The sequence below is a fragment of the Microcaecilia unicolor genome, chromosome 1, assembly GCF_901765095.1.
Source record: "Microcaecilia unicolor chromosome 1, aMicUni1.1, whole genome shotgun sequence".
Classification (NCBI taxonomy): Eukaryota; Metazoa; Chordata; class Amphibia; order Gymnophiona; family Siphonopidae; genus Microcaecilia; species Microcaecilia unicolor.
The window spans coordinates 507,584,446-507,606,229 of NC_044031.1; the positions used below are offsets into that span (position 1 = coordinate 507,584,446).

The 21,784-nt window shown below is 44.7% G+C and overlaps 1 protein-coding gene across 3 annotated transcripts in view; it reads left to right on the forward strand.

Annotated features, from left to right (window-relative positions):
* The window catches only part of MTFR1 (mitochondrial fission regulator 1), a 101,057-nt gene that overhangs the window by 53,486 nt on the left and 25,787 nt on the right, over positions 1-21,784 (forward strand). For all 3 annotated transcript variants that reach the window (XM_030215098.1, XM_030215089.1, XM_030215105.1), the window contains 3 exons: positions 5,062-5,297; positions 13,021-13,270; positions 15,321-15,492. In XM_030215098.1, coding sequence (XP_030070958.1) covers positions 5,062-5,297; positions 13,021-13,270; positions 15,321-15,492 — 658 coding nt within the window. The remainder of the gene's footprint in view (positions 1-5,061; positions 5,298-13,020; positions 13,271-15,320; positions 15,493-21,784) is intronic.

Consider the following 21,784-nt stretch of genomic DNA (forward strand, 5'->3'; position numbering starts at 1 on the left):
ACAAAAAGTGCTGACCACGGATGCGTCTCTCCTGGGATGGGGAGCTCATGTCGATGGGCTTCACACCCAAGGAAGGTGGTCCCTCCAAGAAAGCGATCTACAGATCAATCTTCTGGAGTTGCGAGCGATCTGGAACGCTCTGAAGGCTTTCAGAGATCGGCTGTCCCACCAAATTATCCAAATTCAGACAGACAATCAGGTTGCCATGTACTATGTCAACAAGCAGGGGGGCACCGGATCTCGCCCCCTGTGTCAGGAAGCCGTCAGCATGTGGCTCTGGGCTCGCCGTCAAGGCATGGTGCTCCAAGCCACATATCTGGCAGGCGTAAACAACAGTCTGGCCGACAGGTTGAGCAGGATTATGCAACCTCACGAGTGGTCGCTCAATTCCCGTGTGGTGCGACAGATCTTCCAGGCGTGGGGCACCCCCCTGGTGGATCTCTTCGCATCTCAAGTGAACCACAAGGTCCCTCAGTTCTGTTCCAGGCTTCAGGCCCACGGCAGACTGGCGTCGGATGCCTTCCTCCTGGATTGGGGGGAAGGTCTGCTGTATGCTTATCCTCCCATTCCTCTGGTGGGGAAGACTTTGTTGAAACTCAAGCAAGACCGAGGCACCATGATTCTGATTGCTCCCTTTTGGCCGCGTCAGATCTGGTTCCCTCTTCTTCTGGAGTTATCCTCCGAAGAACCGTGGAGATTGGAGTGTTTTCCGACCCTCATCACGCAGGACGAAGGGGCTCTGCTGCATCCCAACCTCCAGTCCCTGGCTCTCACGGCCTGGATGTTGAGGGCGTAGACTTTGCCTCTTTGGGTCTGCCAGAGGGTGTCTCCCGCATCTTGCTTGCTTCCAGGAAAGACTCCACTAAGAGAAGTTACTTCTTTCATTGGAGGAGGTTTGCCGTCTGGTGTGACAGCAAGGCCCTAGATCCTCGCTCTTGTCCTACACAGACCCTGCTTGAATACCTTCTCCACTTGTCTGAGTCTGGTCTGAAGACCAACTCCGTAAGGGTTCACCTTAGTGCAATCAGTGCATACCATTACCAAGTGGAAGGTAAGCCGATCTCAGGACAGCCTTTAGTTGTTCGCTTCATGAGAGGTTTGCTTTTGTCAAAGCCCCCTGTCAAGCCTCCTACAGTGTCATGGGATCTCAATGTCGTTCTCACCCAGCTGATGAAACCTCCTTTCGAGCCACTGAATTCCTGCCATCCGAAGTACTTGACCTGGAAGGTCATTTTCTTGGTGGCAGTTACCTCGGCTCGTAGAGTCAGTGAGCTTCAGGCCCTGGTAGCCCAGGCCCCTTACACCAAATTTCATCACAACAGAGTAGTCCTCCGCACTCACCCTAAGTTTCTGCCAAAGGTTGTGTCGGAGTTCCATCTGAACCAGTCAATTGTCTTGCCAACATTCTTTCCCCGTCCTCATTCCTGCCCTGCTGAACGTCAGCTGCACACATTGGACTGCAAGAGAGCATTGGCCTTCTATCTGGAGCGGACACAGCCCCACAGACAGTCCGCCCAATTGTTTGTTTCTTTTGATCCCAACAAGAAGGGAGTGGCTGTAGGGAAACGCACCATATCCAATTGGCTAGCAGATTGCATTTCCTTCACTTACGCCCAGGCTGGGCTGGCTCTTGAGGGTCATGTCACGGCTCATAATGTTAGAGCCATGGCAGCGTCGGTAGCCCACTTGAAGTCAGCCACCATGGAGGAAATTTGCAAAGCTGCGACGTGGTCATCTGTCCACACATTCACATCTCATTACTGCCTGCAGCAGGATACCCGACGTGACAGTCGGTTCGGGCAGTCAGTTCTTCAGAACCTGTTTGGGCTTTAGGATCCAACTCCACCCCCCGAGGGCCCTGGTTGTTCTGTTCCAGGCTACACTCTCAGTTAGTTGGTAAATTTTTTAGGTCAATCTCAGTTATGTCCTCGCCGTTGCGAGGCCCAATTGACCAATGTTGTTGTTTTGAGTGAGCCTGGGGGCTAGGGATACCCCATCAGTGAGAACAAGCAGCCTGCTTGTCCTCGGAGAAAGCGAATGCTACATACCTGTAGAAGGTATTCTCCGAGGACAGCAGGCTGATTGTTCTCACAAACCCGCCCGCCTCCCCTTTGGAGTTGTGTCTTCCCTTGAAGTGTATTGTCTTGCTACATACTGGACTGGCCGGCTCGAGCCGGTTTCGGGCGGGAAGACGGCCGCGCATGGGCTAGCAAAGGACTTTGCTAGTGAAGTTTCCGATTGGAGGGGCTGCCGTGGACGTCACCCATCAGTGAGAACAATCAGCCTGCTGTCCTCGGAGAATACCTTCTACAGGTATGTAGCATTCGCTATCCTGGAAGTAGCCCATTTAAATGTAAAATTTTGCTGCGTTATACTCCTCAGACTGCTTGTTGGTGATCCCTAAAATTTCCATTTTGTCTAAATTTACTTTGAATCGTGCAACTTTGCCATAATCCTGCATTTCCTATAAAATAACTGTTAGAGAGAAACTTGGCGTTCTCACATACATTAAAATATCGGCAAAAAGGGCTATTGTATGATGAGATTCACCAAGCTGAAAACCTAAGTCATGATTAGAATTAATTTTCTGAGCCAGGTGCTCAAGGCAAACGCATAGGTGACAAAGGGCATCCTTGCCTACTACCCTCTTGACAGAAGATGAAGATGTATAACCCCCATTTTCTTTTACATATGCTGTTGTATTCTCATAAAACTTCCGAATCCATTTACAGAAACTGACCCCCATTCCACTTTATGGAGAACCAGCCATAGAAAATCCCAACAGGCCCGGTCAAATGCTTTCTTTATGTCTGTGATTAAAAGTAGCAGCTTTGACTGGGACTGCTGAGCTCCCCAAATAACATTAAGGGTCCTCCCTCATCCACTTGGTGTTTGGGAATGAATCCTTCCTGGTCTGTGTGAATTAAATGCAACAACACCGTTGCCAGATGCTCAGCTAAGATCATGGCTATAATTTTCACATAAGTGTTAAGAAGCAAGATGCGTATAAGACCTACGTGTAGCTGGATTTTTCTCTGGCTTCAACAATGCAGAGATACCCGCGCTTCACACATGCTGGGTGGAAGTGGGTTCCTATTTAAGATAGTACAAAAAACAGAAGAAAACAGTCTTCGCAAAAAAGCAAAACACCGAAGATGACTAACAAAAACAAAAATAATCAAAAATTAAAAACAAGAAAAAATCAAATTTGTATTTAAAATACAAATACATAAAAAAAATTAAAAATATGAAAAAGACAACACTTGTTTATAAAAAACTAAAACACTTTATTAGCCAAAGAATAGCAGGGAGAAAGGGACTCGACACAGCTGTGTTTCGGCCGTACAGGCCTGCGTCAGGAGTCTTCTCACCGTGTGTTGATTTTTAATTCTATCCAATTGTAAAGGGAATGACGCTGCTCTGATGCTTTTTGCTTCACTTTGTTTCAAGGATCATTTAACACTACAGTTTAAAAAGACGCACATATTCCCTTTACAATTGGATAGAATTAAAAATCAACACACGGTGAGAAGACTCCTGACGCAGGCCTGTACGGCCGAAACACAGCTGTGTCGAGTCCCTTTCTCCCTGCTATCCTTTGGCTAATAAAGTGTTTTAATTTTTTATAAACAAGTGTCGTCTTTTTCATATTTTTTTATGTATTTGTAAATACAAATTTGATTTTTTTCTTTTATTTTTGTTAGTCATCTTCGCTGTTTTGCTTTTTTTTTTTTTTTTCTTCCTATTTAAGATTCCATTACCCACCCCACCTCCACAAATTTTTGTAAAACTTATATGAAAAGCTATCCAATCCTGGAGCCTTTCTTCAAACCTTTTATGGCCCAGGCAGTCTTGGGGAAGAATATGGGGGCATCCAATCTCTCTGTCCTCTGATGTTAAACATGGCAACGCAATCTGAGCTAAGTATTGATGAATGTCCTCTTCACAACTAGAATGGCTATACAGTGTACTATTTCCTTAAGAGCATCCCACAAATAATTATCATACACTGCCCCATGACCATTTTCCACTAAATATGTTTCTATTACCTCTCTAAAATCCATGCAAATTTTATGATCTTCCAAAAAGTTTAAACTCAGTCTCCCAAATCTCTGTGGAGCTGGACTCCCCTGTATTATCAACTCCACCCATACAGGAGAACAACTAGAGATTTGTATTGGTTCAGTTTGATCCCACAACTGCCTCTGGTACCAAACAAGATCTATCCTAGAATGATTCCTTCAGATGGGAATAAAAGGTATAATTTTTTTTGAGTAGGGTGATATAAATGCCAAACATTTTATGAGATCTAAGCCTTTAAATCCAAGAGAGCCCTCCTATGATGAGTCTTGCTGTATTGACCCCTCCTTTAGGATTATCCCAAGAAGTATCTGGGACAACATTGAAATTCCCCCCCCCCCAACCCCCGTAATGATTGCCCCTTTGGCAAATTCTATTAGGAGCTCTTTAAGTCCCCTGAAAAATCACCTTGTTTTATATTTGGTGCATAAATATTAATAGTGATCTAATTATCTGTAGCCTTCCTATAACTGCTGAGCAGTGCCCCAGGGGATCTTTATATGTGTCCTCCAATAAGAAGGAGCAGCTTGAATGAATAAGGATCACTAAACCCTCAGACCTCCCACTGGGCTATACAACCCGCAAACCTCAAAATTCTTATGGTATTTAAAAAAAAAAAAAAAAAAGCTGATCCCTCTGTCACAAGTGCATCTCTTGTAATAACACTGTCCCATTTCAAATATTTCAACTCATTAAACACAATACCTCTCTTACCAGCATCATTTAGCCCATTAGCATTCCAAGTACCCACCCCAATGATGTGACCTTCCCAACCCATGCCCTCCCCCATACCCCCAGTAGACATCATCTGAAATATATAATGTGAAATGACGTCTGTAGCATAGCAAGTCCGACCTAATAAGAAAGCATAGCATTAGTTGTTTCAAAAAATATCTGATGCCAGATACTGATGTTTTTTGCTGTCTTAGGAAAAGGCAAGCATGCTATATACTATATAACTTTTGGTTGCTTCTTTCACAGGTCAGAGGTGCAACCAGAACAAACAGCTGTTGTCGAAGAGCCATGTCATTTTGGTGTACCCTTAAATAGGCAGGTGTCCCTACCCAACCTGACAAAAGAGGAACCAGAGGCAAGGCTTCCAGTGGTGGCAAATGATGAGGCTCTGCAGAAGATCAATGTTCTGGAAAATGAACTTGCCAGTTTAAGAGCACAGATAGCAAAAATTGTAACTTTTCAAGAGCAGCAAAGTTTGACAGGTATTTAATTTGTGAGACTTTTTTTGCTGAAATTCTGCTATAGTGGCAGGTAATGAAATGGTACTCGGTAACTATATAAATGCTGGGTCAGTATGGTGGCCTGATGGCAGTACCTGTGTATTGCTGTGTGGAAGAACTAGGGTTTGATCCCTGGCTGGGGTCTTATGCTCCATGAATTGGTCAGTGCTGCAGAGGCAGTAGTGGAGAGGAGTCAGTTATTGTGTAGTAGTTGGATTTAGGGCCCATGATTGCTGGTTTCTGCAAGGGAGCCCTGATGCATGTTGGTCAGATGAGGACTGGACTAAGTTAGCAAGGGATATAAAACAAGGAAAAAATCCTGAATGGTTACAGGTGAAGGCTGATGATGCCAAATCCCAGCCCTAGAAGCTCAGAGGAGCATGAAGAAACTGCCTGGTCCAAAAATAGAAGCACGGCAAGGCCATGCTATCATGGTTAACATTAAGCTTTTACCTCCTTAGAGCTTAGTAAAACTTATGACAAGTTCAGTCAACAGATTAACCGTTATATGTCAGTATATTGATACAGCCTCCCATCAAGATGATAGGGTTGAACTGTCCTTCCTTCATGGCCTGTTTCTGGAGAAAAGTTAATCTCCCTGCCCCTAATTTTTATGTTATGGGGCAGTTTACCTTGTTTTCTTGATTCCTTACTGGTAACTGTTTGTTTTTTGAGGACATCTGTTACTTAAGGAGTTCTGATGTCATCAACAAAAGCAAAATTCCTTATCCTGCTAGTCATTCCAGATCTATGGGCTGTGTTCCCTCACGAGCAGATGGAGGCAAAGAGCTTGACGATTTCAATGCAGGGATTTTCAGCCCAGTCCTTGAGGTACACTTAGCTGGTTGGGGTTTTGAGAATATCCCCAGTGAGGACATTCTGAGAGCCCCGACTGGCTGGGTGTGCCCCAAGGGACTGGGTTGAAAACCTCTCTTCCAAAGACTTCTGTATGAGAGGTGCAGCCAGGAACCTTCCAGTATTTATTTGCGTACAGCAGGATTTTTTTTATTAATTTTTGTTTTTGTTTGTTTTTCTAAGTGCTAGGCTCCCCAGGCATGGGTTACAGCCCTTGGTTTTGTGATTATCTAGTTGGGGAACTCCCTCCCAGGGTCTGGATACGGTCAGACTCCTACTAGAGGAAGAGGAGATTTTTTTTTCCCCCCCCCCCTTTGTGGTCCAGAGCCTAGCCCTACAAGTCCTTGCTTCCAGACCCATGATTGCCATTGTGATGGAACATGATTTGTTCTTCCCTCATTCTTCCTTTTTCTTTAGTTTCTGATTTTAGTCTCAGCTGGCTCTGTGACTCCTGAGAGGCAAAGGAGAGGCTTTTAAAAAATAATCCAGCAGGTCCTCCCCTTGATGTTGCATCTGTCCTTTTACATGGTGGCTTCAGTTGTCCCATCGTGAAAGAGCAGTCTCCTTTGAGACTTCTTGACTGAAAACACAGATGTCTTAAGCACAGTTACACATGTTTGAGCAGGAACAACCTTCCAGACTGCATGGTTTAGTAGCAGTCAAAATGCCATTTTGTCTGCACAAGATGAGAAGTATGGCACCACTCCAAAGCTCAAGAAACAGGCTATAAGTGTGTAAGAAGCCAGCCCAGATTTCTGGTGCAGATAAACTCCGATGCCATTTTAGTGCAGGTCTTTTCTTGGTAGTACATTGTTATACCACAGATGGTTCATTCAATCAAGAGATTTCATCCAGCATAGACATGGTGCCTTGTGAAAAGACTTCCAGAGAACTACACTAGTAAGAATTTGCTAGGCAATTACGTTTAAACTCGTGGAAAGATCAACTTAAGAGTTAAATAGGTAACCTTGGGGACTTTATTTTGTTACTCAGCTCACTTAGGAAAGGAGTTTAAGGAATAGTTTTTCTTAGCATATCAAGTCTATTAACAGTTCCATTATCGGGGCTATTTTAAGGTTAGCATAGTATCAGTATAAAGTGCAACTAATAGGCACAGGAAGCCTGTTTAGACTTTAATTCCCTCTCATCCATTCCTGGGCTTCTCTGATTTGTAGGTCATTGAACCAGTTAGGAGGCTACAAATTTAATAAGAGCATCTCTATCAGCCAGTAATTAACTCCTAGAAATAGTCTACTTAGATCCATTGAAGGGAGACTACTAACAACATTATAGTAAATCAATACATAATGATAATTTAAAAAACCTAAATATTAGTATAACCTTGCATATAACTAGCAATCATAGGGGACTTTAGTGTACATATTCCCACTTCATTAGCAACTTAAGACATCACCAATAATAACATGCAGGCAGCAATCCAGCAAAGAGATGGGGGCTATCCAGTCTTTTGCATTGTCACATGTTTTATCTCCCAGTTGGTGAGAGGTCATATGTGTGTACTCGATGCAAAGAGTTCCTAGCACTCGGGGAACAGGTCTGATTTGTGGAGGTTAGATTAGCACACTTGGAGGAGCTGAGTCAGACAGAGGTTTATAGAGGCCTACAGGGACAGAGTAGAGAAGTCCCACCTCCAATCTGGCAACCTCTGTGCTTCCTTTGAGGAGAAAAGTCTCCTGAAGGGAGAGCATCAACATGATGAGGCAGGGAGTGATCCTGTAGCTAGGACCTGTCCTCCAGGGGATGCAATATCCTCTTACACTGAAGATGTGTCTCCAGGAGCTGCTGCCCAGGAGGGAAGGGTTAGGATGGCCATTGTAGTTGGAGATTCGATCATTAGGCATGTAGATGGCTGGTGAACGTGAGGATCGCTTGGTCACTTGCCTGCCAGGTGCCAAGGTGGTGGGCCTCATGTGTCATCTAAATCAGATTTTAGTGCTGTGGAGGAGTCTGCTATCTTGGTGCATGTTGGGTACCAGTGACATAGGAAATCCAGAACCTTCAGGGTAGCATTTTAAAAATGCTTCTCATTACATGCTCAGGACTCAAGAGACGGGCAGAGTTCTGAAGTCTCAATGCGTGGATGAGGCAATGGTGCAGGAAGGACGGTTTATGTTTCAATGATTTTTATTGATGACATAACACCAAGAAATTATACAACCATCTGGCAAAGCTGAAAATATAATCCAACAACATATTGAGTGCTCTTGTATGTTACATGATGCCATCAAATTTTAACTAATTGAACTTCCCCCACCCCTCCCCCTCCCTCTATTTTCAAATATGGTTGAATATACCCTATGACAGCCAACCAACTCAGTATCAGTGGCAACTACACAACAACATTGAGAATAAACCATCATCTGTTCTCTGTAATCAACCTCATACCCCAACCCTGTAGCCCAGCGACAAAAACAACAAAAAAAAGGGGGAGTGACCAAAATGAGTATCTAGATCGAAATCCTAGGGCAAGGTGCGTGTGCTTCAATGCCTGCCTATCAAAACAAAATGACCTTGGGGCATTTCAGCAGTTCACCTGGTCAGCTAGCAACAGGATTGTCCTGTCAAGGGGAGTTCAATATCAAACTCCTAGCCCTATGCGGAAGAGACCCTATATACACCTCCTAAACTGCTAAGACCTTCCAGCATTTCGGGGAGTATCTAGCATATCTCCTTTTCCAACAACATCATATCATGTAAACGATTTCTCCAATACCAAAAGGATGGAGCCACCTTCCCCTCCCCAAAAGCTCATAATAACCAGTTTACCTACCGCTCCTGCCTTACGTAACAACGATACCTGTGAGCGGTTGTGTATCCTATAATTTTCGTACTTATCTAGTAACCACCCCTCCGGGGAAAATGGTAACACCCGATCCAATAACTTCTCCATATACCTTGATATTTCTTCCCAAAAAATTTTAACCTTCGGACACCCCCAAAAGGCATGACAAAAAGAAGCCTTAAACTTCTGTTCTTGCGTAAAATAAGCCCTATGTAAAGTTCGAAACCAACACACCCAAATCTCCACACTCACCGAGATTTCCGAGATTCTCCTAATCAACTTGTGAAAGTCAAGAGAGCCTGCTGAGGGCCCTAAATCTCCACCCCACCTGCGGATAAGATCATCAAAAGAATACTTCTGAATAATACATCGCAAAGCCGCATGCAGCGCCGAGACCGTCAGGCCCCCATCTCTGAATTTGTCAAAAAAAAAAACCCCTGTAAACTTGCCCCCAGTGACGGAAACAAAGCCGACTTAGAGCACGAATATAGTGTTGTAACTGATAGTACACCAAAAAATCCTTAGCTTCAACTACTCCTCTTGCATATAATGAATTCCATGGTAACATCTTTTTTTTTTTTTGTTTTTTTGTTTTTTTGTTACATTTGTACCCCGCACTTTCCCACTCATGGCAGGCTCAATGCGGCTTACATGGGGCAATGGAGGGTTAAGTGACTTGCCCAGAGTCACAAGGAGCTGCCTGTGCCTGCAGTGGGAATCAAACTCAGTTCCTCAGTTCCCCAGGACCAAAGTCCACCACCCTAACCACTAGGCCACTCCTCCACTCCATCTTTCCCCCATCATCCAACACATGCTGTATCAGGGTAATTCCCCTCACACCCCAACATTGAAAACTAGCTCCATCATGTCCTGGGGCAAAGCCCAGATTACCCTGGATTGGGAGCTGGTCCGAGATCTCCGGCTGTCCTCCCAGCAAAGTTACCAGATAGCGCCACGTCTGTCTCGGCGAACTAACAATCACACTCCAACATAAAGTAGGCGGCAAATCTGCTCTCACAATATGTAGCAGCGAATTAATATGCCACGGGTGATAATAAGCCTCCTCATATTCTCGGGGAATATCATTTTGCTCTGCAAGTACCCAATCCCCAAGGTAGCGGATAAGGCACGCAGAATTATAAAGGTGTATATCACGAAGACCCTGACCCCCATATTTGAAGGCTCCAACTAGATATTTAAAAGCCATTTTCGGCTTTCGGCCCGCCCAGCAAAAATGGGTCAGAAGCTTCCTTAAGACAGATAAATCCCACAACGCTCTTAAGAGGAAACAACTGAAAAGTATAAAGCCATTTCGGAAACAAGACCATATTAAAGAGCTGTATTCTACCATGAATCGATAACGGTAAATGCATCCACTTAGCTAGACTCACTTTAGTGTGTTCCAATAGTAGTGGTAAATTCACCTGATACAACATAGAAGTCTTAAAGGGTAACTGAATACCCAAATATCGAAAAGAGGTAGTTTCCCATTTCAATGGCAAAGGACCATTCCAGGTATCCCGAACTGATGAAACTGTAGGTAATGCCAAAGATTTATCTACATTTAGCCTAAAACCGGAAAAATCTCCATATTCCTTAAGCCTCCAATAACACTGCCAAAGATGTCTGGGGCTCAACAATATGCACCAACAGGACATCCGCAAAAGCCGAAAGCTTGAACTCATGACTTCCTATGCGGACCCCCTGAATGTTTCTGTTACACATAATGCCCCTAACCAAGTGATCTAGCGACAAGACAAAGAGTAATAGAGAAAGTGGGCAGCCCTGTTGTGTACCTCGGTGTATCCCAAAAGCCGATGACATCACACCATTCACTTGGATCTTTGCCATAGGGGCAGAGTACAACGCCCTGATGGCGGCTAGAAAAAAAAACACTAAACCCATATCGGCATAGTATAGCGAAAAGGAACCCCCAGTCTACTCAGTCAAATGCCTTTTCCACGTCGAAGCTGACTAATAGAGATGGTTTAACTATTCAATCTACCTGTTCCATGGAAATAAGAAGCTTGCGCAAGTTATGTGTAATAGTATGCCCCCGAACAAAGCCTACTTGAGGATCCGCTATCAGATCAGGAAGCATGCTGGCCATGCGGTTTGGCGAACAGCTTTGCTGCTTCATTAAGAAGTGAGATGGGCCTGTAAGAGGAAGGACTAACCGGATCCCTCCCCTGCTTCATCAACACTATCACATTGACCAATTGCAGAGATTTTGGGAGTTCTCTCACTGTTGCAAACTGATTAAAAGATGACTGCAAAATAGGAATGACAGACTGGCATAAGAGTTTGTAAAATTCTGCTCTGAACCCAACCGGGCCTGGTAACTTTAACAAAGTGCTTTGCTGCACTGCCAAGGCCACCTCCTCCTCTGTTATGGGAGCATTCAGTTTATCAATATCTCTGGAGCCCAAATAGGGCAAGTCTAAGCTATCAAGATAGAGGTCCCCCTCCAGAGACATTTCTAATGGTCTAGCGTATAAATTTTGATAGTATTGTTGAAATGTTTCCACTATCTCCCGATCAGACCTCACCCGAACTCCATCCCCCCTATCTAGCTGGGTCATAGTGCGAGATCTGCCTGTTTTTTTGATCAAATGAGATAATTTCCCGGACTTGTTTTCATGTAAGTACAATGGATAGTCTTCGCCCTATCATAAAGAAGCTCGTTAAGTTGCCTGTGTTGCTAGAAGAAAACCTCTCGCCTGCGCTGTCGGGTGTTCCCCATATGCTTTCCAAGCCTTAACCACCAGTTTTTCTAACCTCAGAATTTCCTGATCTCTGGCTTTTTTTTCTTAAAGGAAGAATAAGCTATAATTTCCCCTCTAAACACCGCTTTGTTTCCTCCCAAAAAAGCACTGGCAGTTGCAAATGATCTTTATTATGCATTTGAAATTCCTCCCATTTACGAGTCAAATGTTCCCGAAATGCCTGATCCCAATATAACTGCGAAGGAAATCTCCACTGACATAAGCCACTCCCTGATCCTCCAAAATCCAGAGTGCACCACACAGAGGCCTGATCTGACACACAATATGGTCCAATGCCCGCATCAGTCACAGATGAAAAAATGGGACACCGACAAAAGCCAATAATCAATTCTAGATTGAGTTCCATGTGCACGAGATAAATGTGTGTAATCTCGGTCCATGGGACGCAACGTTCTCCAAACATCTAAAAGGTCTAGACTTGAGCAAAGTAACAGAATACCTCTGGAAGAATTTCCCCCATCCTGTAAGGGTCCACGGGATTTGTCTAAAGTTGGATCATGAACCATGTTAAAATCGCCCCCCATTTGAATGGGTAAATCCACCATCCCCACCACTTTCTGGATAATAGCTCTTATCCACCCACGGTCATACACATTAGGCCCATACATATTGCATAGCAACATTTACTTCTTGTTAAGAAGAGCTTTAATCATTAAAAACCTCCCCTTAGGATCCGTCCAAGACTGCTGAATCACTATGTCCAATCCCCTCCTCACCAGGACCAGAAGCCCGCCCCTAAGGTGAACTGCTGGAGAATCAATTATTTGCCCCACCCACCATCGTCTGAACTTCAAATGTTCTGCCACAGATAAGTGGGTTTCTTGCAAAAAGGCGATGTCTGCCTTCTGAGGGTTTGTAAAATTTTTTGTCGTTTGATATGGAATGTACTGACCCAATTATTAAAACTATCTGAGTAGCAGATAAACAGCAGGACCAGTGAGTAATTTTCAGCTGCATTTTCTGGCTAATGATGCTGAAAATTATCACTGACTGCTCCAGCACTCTAGTGTTGGCGCAGAGCCCAGGGTTAGCTGGTTAGTGATGATTATTCAGTCCACCTATTGGGTAACTATCTGGATAAAACTACAACAGCAAAAAGACTGTTCTATCTGGGTCAGTCTGAATTATCACTGGTATCCAGTAAATGCTGGAGGCTGAGAGCTGATTATTACCCCTAATGTTTTTTTCTAAAGCCAATTTCATATGATTTACATCTGTAAAAAGTTTTCTTTATCTGTAAATAATTGTCTTTATTGTTTAGGTGGATTGAGTTCTACTGTTCCCATAGCTATACCTGGTGTAGCACCACCTCCACCTCCTCCACCACCACCACCTCTACCTTCTGGTCTTCAGAAGAGCGTCTCTGCCATTGAGCTCATTAGAGAGCGAAAAGCGAAAAAAACCACCTTGGGAGAGGGTTTGACTGACAGTACTCCAAAAAGGCCAGAAGTGCCTAACATGCTTGAAATCCTTAAAGATATGAACAGAGTAAAGTTGCGGTCGGTGAAAAAGTGAGTTTGTATGCCAGAACTAACTTTATGTACTTCTAACAGTATAAATTTAAATGGAAGTGGCTGTGTAATTTGGGGGGGTGGGGGGCGGGGGTTAATTTGATGGAGGATTAGCGTAATACATAGTAACATAGTAGATGATGGCAGAAAAAGACCTGCACGGTCCATCCAGTCTGCCCAACAAGATAAACTCACATGTGCCATTTTTTGTGTATACCTTACCTTTCTCAGGGCACAGACCGTACAAGTCTGCCCCGCCTCCCACCACCGGCTCTGGCACAGACCATATAAGTCTGCCCAGCACTATCCCCACCTCCCAACCATCAGCCCTGCCTCCCACCACCGGCTGAGCTTCTGGGGATCCCTTCCTTCTGAGCAGGATTCCTTTGTTTATCCCATACATATTTGAATTCCGTTACCGTTTTCCTCTCCACCACCTCCCGCGGGAGGGCATTCCAAGCATCCACCACTCTCTCCGTGAAAAAATACTTCCTGACATTTTTCTTGAGTGTGCCCCTCGTCAATCTCATTTCATGTCCTCTAGTTCTACCGCCTTCCCATCTCCAGAAAAGGTTCGTTTGCAGATTAATACCTTTCAAATATTTGAACGTCTGTATCATATCACCCCTGTTTCTCCTTTCCTCCAGGGTATACATGTTCAGGTCAACAAGTCTCTCCTCATACGTCTTGCAACGCAAATCCCATACCATTCTCGTAGCTTTTCTTTGCACCGCTTCCATTTTTTTAACATCCTTCGCAAGATATGGCCTCCAAAATTGAACACAATACTCCAGGTGGGGCCTCACCAACGTCTTATACAGGGGTATTAAAACCTCTTTTCTTCTGCTGGTCACACCTGTCTCTATACAGCCTAGCAATCTTCTAGCTATGGCCACCGCCTTGTCACACTGTTTCGTCGCCTTCAGGTCCTCAGATACTATCACCCCAAGATCCCTCTCCCCGTCCGTACCTAACACATACGTCTCCCGTGGATTTCTACTCCCTAAGTGCATCACTTTGCATTTCTTCGCATTGAATTTTAATTGCCAAATGTTAGACCATTCTTCTAGCTTCTGCAGATCTTTTTTCATGCTTTCCACTCCCTCCGGGGTGTCCACTCTGTTGCAAATCTTGGTGTCGTCTGCAAAAAGGCAAACTTTACCTTGTAAGCCTTCGACAATGTCACTCACAAATATATTGAATAGAATCGGCCCCAGCACCGATCCCTGTGGCACTCCACTATTCACCTTTCCCTCCTCCAAGCAAACTCCATTTACCACCACCCTCTGGCGTCTGCCCGTCAACCAGTTCCTAATCCAGTTCACCACTTCAGGTCCTAACTTCAGCCCGTCTAGTTTATTCAAGAGCCTCCTGTGGGGAACCATGTCAAAAGCTTTGCTGAAATCTAAGTAGATTATGTCCATAGCACGTCCTTGATTTAATTCTCCGGTCACCCAGTCAAAGAATTCAATGAGATTTGTTTGGCACGATTTCCCTTTGGTAAAACCATGTTGTCTCGGATCTTGCAACTTATTTGCTTCCAGGAAATTCACTATCCTTTCCTTCAGCATCGCTTCCATTACTTTTCCAATAATTGAAATGAGGCTTACCAGCCTGTAGTTTCCAGCTTCTTCCCTATCACCACTTTTGTGAAGAGGGACCACCTCCGCCGTTCTAATGGAGCAGTGGGCTGAGAAGCAGGGTTTGAATCCCACTTATCACACTAATATTACTTGAAACCTCAGGAAAAGTCACTTATCTTGTGTTGCTTCAGATAACACATTTGAACTGGAAGCTATTGCACTTGTATACCTTTCACCATTCTGCAGTGCTGTATGCATTCAGGAGAACTATTAAAAAGAAAATAAATCCTGTCCGTCAAATATTTCATTATCTTTACGTGTTTGTGGGATAAGCATAGAGACTTGTGAAATAAGTGGTTTAGAAGATGGATTAATAACTCATCAATATATGCTTTTTTTTTTTTTTTGCTTGAATGTAATTCATTTTGAACTGGAATTAATTTTTTTCGTAATGTATTGCTTTGTAGATCACCAGAGGAAACAAAATCAAAGCTGACTGATCCTGCTGATCCAGCAACACTAATTGCAGAAGCTTTGAAAAAGAAATTTGCATACCGTTACAGAAACGACGACCACAATGAAATTGAAAAAGATATTCCAAAGTCCAGTTTTAAGTCCACTTCAGACACTCCTGCGCTGGTGAGTATCATTTCATTTAGTTGTATAAAATCTACACAGTTTGGGATTTGGGGTTTTAAATCTTTATTTTCAGATGCAACATCCACAAATACATTATTGAATTCTTAGTCATCCTATGTGAAAGTCCTGTAATTAAGTCAGCCTTCATTTCTCCCCCCCCCCCCCCCCCCCCCCCCCAAATGCACACACACACACACACTTTACATTCCATCTCTTCAGCGCCTTGGATGTCACGAGACTCGTTTTCTGTGTGAATATTTATTATTCTCTGAGCCAATTAAGTTTTGTGCGAGCTGCAGGGGTAAGATCTTGGCTATCAGTTCCTGCGTGCTTTGCTTTACTTCTTTGGAGATGCTACTACTTTGGCTGTCAGTGCTCCATCTCTGGGGAGTTCAGTGCTACACTGCTCAGATGGCAGTTTTGACGGGCTCAGCACCAACGGCTCCATGAGGCTTTGGCGGCCATTTTGTCATCTGGTTCCTTACTTGCTACCGTGTCCCAGGATGTTGGTTTTGTTCTTTTATTACATCAGGCCTTTTTATTAAAGTTGGCTCAAGCTGCCTCTCATGTTGCTTTTGAGGAGTAGCTTCCTAAGAAACAAAACTTTCAGTTTCACAGGATTTGGAGAATGTTCCTCCTTGGGACTCAAAGGAGGTTTTATTTGTGTGTTCTGGCTGTCCTGGTTCTGCTGACGACCCTGACTTCAGCCCTGATTTCAGAGGCAGACGGGGGTGATGATCCTACTGTAGCTAGGCTGCTTTTCAGAGTGGCATTGCCTCTGTTGATCATAAAATCTGTGGAGGCTTTAAACATTTCTTTCCCTGCTTCTTGGTCCTCTGGTCTTGCTCTGCCTATTATGCCAGGTGCTAAAAGACTATCTGTATCTTTCCATATTCATGAGGCTATGCAGGACCTTATTGCAGCTCAATGAGAGACCCTTGATTCTAACCCCCAGGAGGATCACACTATGTCCAGATTATATCCCCTTCTGTCTGATTTAGAGCAGTTTGCACTGCCTAAGGTGGATGCCCTTATTACGGCGGTTACTAAACATACCACTGTCCCTGTTGAAGGCAGCCTGCATGAAAGGATAATCCATGACTGCAAACTTGAGGCTTCATTTAAGCTTGCTTTTCAGCTAGCTGCGTTAAATTCTCAGGCAGCAATTTCTTCTTCTTTTGTAGCCAGGGCTTCTTTTTCGTGGATTCAACAATTGTCCACGTTGGACTCGCCTCCAGTCCTATTTGTCAGACGCTCTTTATTAAATTATCCGAGCATCAGTTAAGGATATGGCCTTGGCTGTTTCGGCGCAGTGCTGGCTATGGTTGAGGGGGTCACTGATGTGGCATCCAAATCTCGTCTGGCGAAGTTGACCTTTCATGAGGAACTTCACTTTGGTGCGAATTTGGAGAAGGTTGTTTAAAGACCTGGGAGATTCCAAGGTCCAGCCTAAGCTTCATCTCCAGGCGGCTAAGTCTTGTTTTTGAGAAGTGCAGAGGTATAGACTAAGAAAGGTTAGTGCTTTCTCTCAAAATCCTTGCTTTCCTCAGACTCAGTCTTCCTTTCGAGGAGGCAAGAAACCCTTTTCCACTTTCTCAATAACCTCTCCCTCTTCGCAGCCCTCACAATGACGGGGTTGAGGTTCACTTCTTGTACATAGACATAGATGGATGTCTTTCTCGCCTTCACAAAGTGTGGACCACCATTACTGCAGACCAGTGGATCCTCTATATCATTTTCCATGGCTACAAGCTAAAATTTTCAAAGCTAGTTGCAGATCTCTTCATTCTGTGCCCAGCAGAGAGGGGCACGGTTCAATATTCCATCTATTTTTTTGTCCCAAAGAGCATATAGTAACATAGTAAATGACGGCAGATAAAGACCTGTACGGTCCATCCAGTCTGCCCAACAAGATAAACTCATTTTACATGGTATGTGATACTTTACATGTATACCTGAGTTTGATTTGTCCTTGCCATTCTCAGGGCACAGACCGTAGAAGTCTGCCCAGTCTTCTTCTTGTACTAAGTTCTGAAGCTAACGTCGAAGCTCCTTAAAATTTACACTCCAGCCCCTTACGATCAGGGCGTAGACTGTAGAAGTCTGCCCTGCACCAGTTTTGTTTCCCAATTACCAGCATCATCACCTAATCTCAACTAAGATTCCGCGGATCAATTCCTTCAAAACAGGATTCCTTTGTGTTTATCCCAAGCATGTGTGAATTCCATTACCGTTTTCATCTCCACCACTTCCTGCGGAAGGGCATTCCATGTATCTACCACCCTTTCCGTGAAAAAATACTTCCTGGCATTACTCCTGAGTATGCCCCCCTTCAACCTCAATTCATGTCCTCTAATTCTACCACCTTCCCTTCTCCGGAAAAAGTTTGTTTGTGGATTAATACCTTTCAAATATTTGGACGTCTGTATCATGTCACTCCTGTTTCTCCTTTCTTCCAAAGTATACATGTTCAGGTCATCAATTCTGTCCTTGTACGGTTTGCAACACAAATCCTATACCATTTTTGTAGCTTTTCTTTGCACCGCTTCCAGTCTTTTTACATCTTTAGCAAGATACGGCCTCCAAAACTGAACACAATACTCAAGTTGGGCCTCACCAGCGACTTGTAGAGGGGCATCAACACCTCCTTTCTTCTGCTGGTTATGCCCCTCTCTGTGCAGCCTAGCATCCTTCTGGCCACAGCCGTCACATTGTCGCATTGTTTCTTCACCTATAGATCCTCCGACACCAACACCCCAAGGTCTCTCTCCTGAGTCGAGCTTATTAATCTCTCCCCTCCTATTCGGTATCTCCCTTTTGGGTTTCTGCACTCCAAGTGCATCACTCTACACTTCTGCACTTTATACTAATATTCCCTAGGATAAGGCCATACAATTGGCATGTAAACATTTTGACGACGTGCGTGTACCTGAGCCCAAAATTGAGGTGTTAAAAAAAATTTATGACATGGGTTCTTTGTCATAACTATTTTGAGTGTTGCGATCAGTTTTATGTACAGACTCAAGGGGTAGCCATGGGGGGCGACGGTAGCGCCCTCATTGGCTTGCCTCTATATGTCTCAATTTGAAAGGGAGTATGTATACACTTCTCCTGAGTACAGGCATGTCGTCATGTGGAAAAGATATATCGACGACGTTATTTTATTCTGGAAGGGCCCGTTGAGCAGCCTTCGGACTTTCCTGGGTACCCTCAATACGGCAGATCCTCACATTAAATTGACTTCAAGAATACATCAGGTGGAGATGGATTTTTTGGATATAAAGATTACTAGATCTATGGAGGGAGAGTTTGCCACTACTATTTACCGCAAACCTACCGACAGGAACACCGTATTGCATTATCAAAGTTTCCATCACAATAGTTTGAAGAAGGGTGTTCCTGTCGGTCAGTTTTTGCGGTTACGGCGTTTATGTACCTCTATTACAGAGTTCAAAATACAGGCAAAAGCCATGACAGCGAGATTTATTGCTCCGAGGGTACCCCATGAGAGTCCTTAGAAGTGCTTATAAAAGGGCCCTATATGCCCACCGTCCTTTGTTATTTTTACCCCATCAAAGGCCTCCTAACTGCACAGTGGCATGTGTCATCCCATATTCTCATAGGGCTAATGGCATTAGTGCCATTATACATAAGTATTGGCACGTGTTAATGGTTCACCCAGAGTTCAGCGAGCACCCCAAAGTGGCGTACAAACGACAAGCTAACATAGGGGAGTTACTTAAGAGACCTAGTAGTGATGGTGGTAGGGGCAGGCACTCCCCTTGTGGGGGTTGCGTATATTGCCAGTACTCTTGTGACACTAATGAGGTCATCGTTCCCCACACTAATAATCAAAAAAAAAAATTTCTGAAACATACCACCACATGTACCAGTGAACGAGTAGTTTACTGTATTATTTGTCCATGCAATCTGTATTATATTGGCCACACAAAACGGCAGTTGAAAAGCAGATTAGCTGAACACATCAGCAATCTGCATCACAATAAGCAGGAAAATCCTATAGTGGCACATTGGCAACAATGCAATCATCGGATAGATCAGTTGCGTTGCGTGGTATTAATGCAATTGCCTCCCCCTGTTCATGGAGGAGATATTAGTGCTCGTTTGCTGGTAGTGGAACAGCGGTATATTTTTATGTGGAGAACGGTGGCCCCTCTTGGCCTCAATCGGGAGGTGGAGTGGGTCTGATGTGGTGCCCCTTTAATTGAATTTAGGGGGCGTGGCTTCCCGCACCGGAGATTGAAAAAGGGTGCGTTTCGCCCTAGCAGCTCAGCGTTGTAACCGCTGACCCCGGCTGGGGCGAGTATCCTTCCGGCAGGTAGCCGTATACAAGTATAACAGTAAGTGATGAGGTAGTTGATTTATATTGTGTTAAGAAGAAATGCATTGGATTCACATTCAGAGTGATAACATTTTTATAATGTTGTAGATGATATGCTGGTTCCTCCTGAGGAAGAGTTGAAATGCGGTCCGGCATCAGGGAACCGCTTGTGAACATGAACAGCAGAATGATTCTGCCGTGAGGGTGGTTGTTGTATCCCCTCACTTATGCCTATTATCAATTAGGTTTAAGAAAACCTGACAGCGCACTGGTGTGTCTAGATGAAGCGCATGGACTTTGTTATTCATAGAGGCTGTGGGGACTTGGCCCTAGTACAAGCAATATAAACTGAAAGCAGGCTGCATGAATGAAGATGCAGCTTAAGCAAATAAGCTAGTTTCAAGATCAGTAGCACCTGGAAAGACACCAGTTTGTGTTGTGAAGGCAACATCGATGAACTATGTGACACGTGATACATTGTGCTTATAATATTTTGATAAATATGTGAAGTTTATATTAGGCAGCAAGGGCGAGTGGTGAATGAATGTCGATGGATGTGAGTGCAGTTAGATGACGTATGTTTTGCAATAATGTAATCAGTGATAATAAAAAGCAAAGGTTTTGGTATATTACTAGAGTTTTTAGTGTTATATTAAATTTTAACTACCAATATAACACTGGGGTAACAAAAAGTCCTGGTTTCAACATTATGCTCTCATGAATTCTTTAGAAACCGTTATTGTGTTCCTATAACCTTCTTTTTTTTTTTTTTTTTTTTTTTTTATTATGCTGTGACTTATATGTGAATGAGGGTGATAGCATTCAGCTTATGATATGTGAGTGCTCAGTAAAATACTTTCTCCGAGGACAAGCAGGCTGCTTGTTCTCACTGATGGGTGACGTCCACGGCAGCCCCTCCAATCGGAAACTTCACTAGCAAAAGCCTTTGCTAGTCCTCGCGCGTCCATGCGCGGCCGTCTTCCCGCCCGAACCGGCTCGTGTTCGTCAGTCTTCTTTTGTCCGCGCTCGGTACGGTCGTGTTTTCGCCGTGTCGGGCCCCGCAAAGTCGACCTCGCGCGTTCGTCGAGTTGTTCAAAAAAAAAAAAAAAAAAAAAACCCATTCTGTGTGGAAAAAGACTCTGTGGTCTTTTTTCCCTCCGCTATTTTCAGCTTTTTCGCCCCGGTAAGTTTTCTTTCGTCGTCGGGGTAGGCCGCTTTTAGGCCTCGGGTCGAAGTTTTCTTCCCCTTGTTTTTTCGGTGCCTTTTCCGCCATTTCGACTTTTGATCTCGCCGGCGTGATTTTTCCGCCCATGACATCGAAGTCTCCCAGCGGCTTCAAGAAGTGCACCCAGTGCGCCCGGGTAATCTCGCTCACTGACAGGCACGCGTCGTGTCTTCAGTGTCTGGGGGCCGAGCACCGCCCTCAGGCCTGTAGTCTGTGTTCCCTTTTGCAAAGGCGGACTCAGGTAGCGAGATTGGCCCAGTGGAACGTTTTGTTCTCGGGCTCTTCGTCGGCATCGGCACCGGGGGTATTGAGTGCATCGACGTCTTCAGCGTCCAGAGCTTCATCCTCGGCCGCCAGTGCATCGAGGCATCGGCCCTCTGCATCGGCGCTGAGACATCGGACAGCTGCATCGACGTCGGTGGTACCGGGACCTCGTCGGCTGATGTCGTCGGACGGTGGTGCTTCGTCTGGAGTGCAGGTGAGGGCTGTCCATTCCCCTGCTGGTGGCGGTGAGCCTTCGGGTGGGTCTCCCCCTACCCTGAGGGCTCCTGCGGTACAGCCCCCCCGAGACCGACCTCCTTCGGCCTCGGCCCCGAGGAAGCGACGGCTGGATTCTACGTCCTCCTCGTCGGTACCGGGAAGCTCCGGTGACATGCTTCGTTCCAAGAAGTCGAAGAAGCATCGTCATCGGTCCCCTTCCCGTGTCGGCACCGAGAGCTCTGGGT